General features: G+C 42.8%; 1 gene segment (V, D, J or C); it reads left to right on the plus strand.

Moving 5' to 3' along the window:
• The first annotated feature begins 1255 nt into the window (after positions 1–1255).
• On the plus strand, positions 1256–1801 carry LOC128399151 (immunoglobulin heavy variable 4-38-2-like). The segment is given in 2 exon segments: positions 1256–1341; positions 1428–1801. Coding segments are annotated over 2 exon segments (420 nt in total).
• The last annotated feature ends 1362 nt before the right edge of the window (positions 1802–3163 follow it).

The following is a 3163-nucleotide window of genomic DNA, read 5'->3' on the forward strand; positions in this document are numbered from 1 at the left end:
GAAAGAATAAAAACTTTAAAATATCAAGATCTAATAATTGAAATGGGTTTTGGGTGCAACTACATATTCAGTGCTGCTTTGCTCTTCCCAACGTTACTAGAAGATACACCCACAAATCTATGCCAAATGTCATTTTGCAAATTAAGCATCTTGTCAGAACCCAAGGCCCCTGGAACTATATTCCACCTCTTCCTGCTCCCCACAAGAGGGCAGCATGGTGTGAAGAACAGGAAAATGCCATTGGCAATGAATGGAATGGCAATGAGTTTCCCCACCCCTGTCCAAAGGCAAATGCTGGTGAGGAGGACTCCTTCTTAATTCACCCAGACATCCTCCATGATTCTCCTCTATCCTTAGCCACATCCCTTGTGTGCTTAAGACGTCTTGTCAATAAACCCTCACCAAGCACAAGGGAGAGGGTTAGGCGGAATTGGCTCAACTTTGTCTCTTTCCTTTGCCTATGAAGGCAAAGGGACTCCTTCGAAATGTAGCGCTCTCTTCTAAGTATTTATGCAAAGGAAACTTTTAAATATCTCCCTCCTTGCAGAGGAAGTTTTTTTAAAACAACAACAACAACAGACTCTTCATGTGATTTCATGGGGGGAGATAATAAGTAACGGTATTGCATTTGGGAGGGTGGTGGGCATTCCAGGGGTGGAAGAAGGGAGCACTGGGGTTTGACTATAAAGATGGTAGCTATATCTTACATTTTCTTTTATTTACCTAAAAATTCCTGTTCTGCAGGTTGCCACAGCAGAACTCCCTCACAGCAATTCTTTTTAACAAGCTGCATTTGAAATTATAATCGCATCACACCAACAGCATCTCTAAAGGTGCATGGCGAATGGAGGCTGACATAATGATGATGATGGTGATGGTGATAATCATAAAAAAATGCCAGTCCCTTGAACTTTCCAACACAACCAGTAGTTTTAAAGTATAAAAGAAAAATCCATCCCCAGTACATTGATCTTTTCCAAACCTTCCTTGAACCCCAACATCTTATATTGAATTTTGCATTCCATCTATGCCCCCTCCATTAGAACCCCACTCTGTCTACATTTGCCTGTGTGTGTTTGTGTGTGCAGGGGACAAAGAGGAAGCCAGGAGCAAAACCTGATCCCCCATACCGCTTTACTCTGCCCCATGTGCCTCACGGGGGAGGTCTCATGTAAATGCCACCAGGAAGCTGGGAGTGGTTTCGGATGAAAAGCCCTGAATATAAAATCTTCACTTGCTTCCCAGCCCCGAGTCCCCTCTTTCCTGCATCTCTAGCACATTCATTCATCAACATTATGGAGTTCTTGTTGCTCTTGTTTTGTTTGGTGGCTTTTTCTAAAGGTAAGGGAAGATCTGCAATATTAATTTAATTTATGTGGTGATTGGATGTTGTTTAATTATTTATTGCTCTCTTTTCTCTTTCCAAGGGGTCTCCTCAGACATTCAGCTTGTATCATCTGGACCAGGAATAGTGAGACCAGGAGAGAATCTCAACCTGCTTTGTAAAGTCACAGGTTTCTCCATCTCTACTGAGTACTATGCGTGGGATTGGATCCGTCAAGCTCCTGGGAAAGGTTTGGAATGGATTGCAGGGATATACCCCTATGATGGAGACACAGCATATGCCCCTTCTCTGAAGAGCCGAGCAAGCATTTTTTCAGATACCTCAAAAAACGAGTATTCCCTCCAGCTGAACTCCCTGACAGCTGCAGACTCCGCTGTGTATTTCTGTACCCGAAGAGACACAGTGAGACAAAGCCTATTGGGCCCTTTTCAAAAAGTAGAAGTCCTGCTTCTATAAACAAATACACTGTGAAAGTTTTGACAGAGCAATTCTACAGTACTTTCCACAAATGATGCAGAACAACATCCAAACTGCCAGTCTTTTCAATCTGTAACTTAATCCAGAAATGATTATACTGATAAAAAAACCTACAAATACACAATGGAAGTAGACTAATGTGGATCAGCACAACGCTGTACCAAATGACTTTGCTGCAACATTTTCTCCTACCACCTAAAATCAATATCCTGTTTTGTAAATACACTAAAAGCTACACCACACCAACAAATCTATGCCAAATGCCATTTTGCAAATTAATCTTCCAGTCAGAAACCAAGATCCCTATTCCACCTCTTCCTGCTGCCCACAAAGGGGCAGTCATGGTGTGAAGAACAGAAAATTCTAACTGCAATGACTGGAATGGCAATGGGTTTCCCCACCCCTGTCCAAAGGCAAGTGCTGGTGAAGAGGACTTCCTCACCAGCATGTTGCTCTCTGTTCATGTTTTTTTGGACGTTAGGGTCTTTTTAGGGCTCATGTGTGTGCACTTGCGTAAAGTGAGGTCATATGATGTTTTCTTTATGTAGTGCATATACTTTATTTAGTTGCCGTAAAGCATTTTACATGGCCTCTGGGTGTGGAAATTTCTTCATTGGGAGAAAGGATGGAGTCGGGACACCTTCACACACAACTCTCTGCACACAAGTCTCTGCCTATCAAAACACACAAACATTGTAAATATATTAGATAGATGATAGATAGATATATAGATAGATGATGATAGAGATAGATGATAGATGATAGATAGATAGATAGATAGATAGATGATAGATAGGTAAATAGATAGATAGAATCTCTCTCCTTCTGCAAGTGGATTTATACAATCAAAAGAAATGCATCTGGTGAGACTGAAATGTATAGAGCATGCTTAGTAGACAGAGGTTACAGTGAGAAGCACTGGAGGAGGAAGAGGTGTGCAGAGGAGCGCACCACCCCTGGCAGCGCAATCCTGGTGGGGTACCATCGCGGCTGGTCCCCCCTGCAGGTGGCACGCCCCACACCAGGACATGTGCCACGCCCCTGTAGGCGGCGCGGTCTCCCCCTGGGATGCCCCCAGCCCCTCTCCCGCCTGCTCTCCGCCCCCTGGTTCCAGAGCATGAAGCTCCATCAATGGTGAGAAGTTTGGTAAAACAAGGTTTAATGGCATTGCATTATTGTGACCAAGGTATGATCATTGCTGATTTGTTTTTAAAACTCTTTGAGTATTGATAAACAAAATTTTTTGTAAGGCAATTGCGAATGAATGAAAATAAAAAAATCAGGATGATCAAATGGTCTAAAGGAGAATTTGGCTTCACTGGAAGGAAAACCCATTAATCC

The sequence above is a fragment of the Podarcis raffonei genome, chromosome 13 (genome assembly GCF_027172205.1).
Source record: "Podarcis raffonei isolate rPodRaf1 chromosome 13, rPodRaf1.pri, whole genome shotgun sequence".
NCBI classification, from domain to species: domain Eukaryota; kingdom Metazoa; phylum Chordata; class Lepidosauria; order Squamata; family Lacertidae; genus Podarcis; species Podarcis raffonei.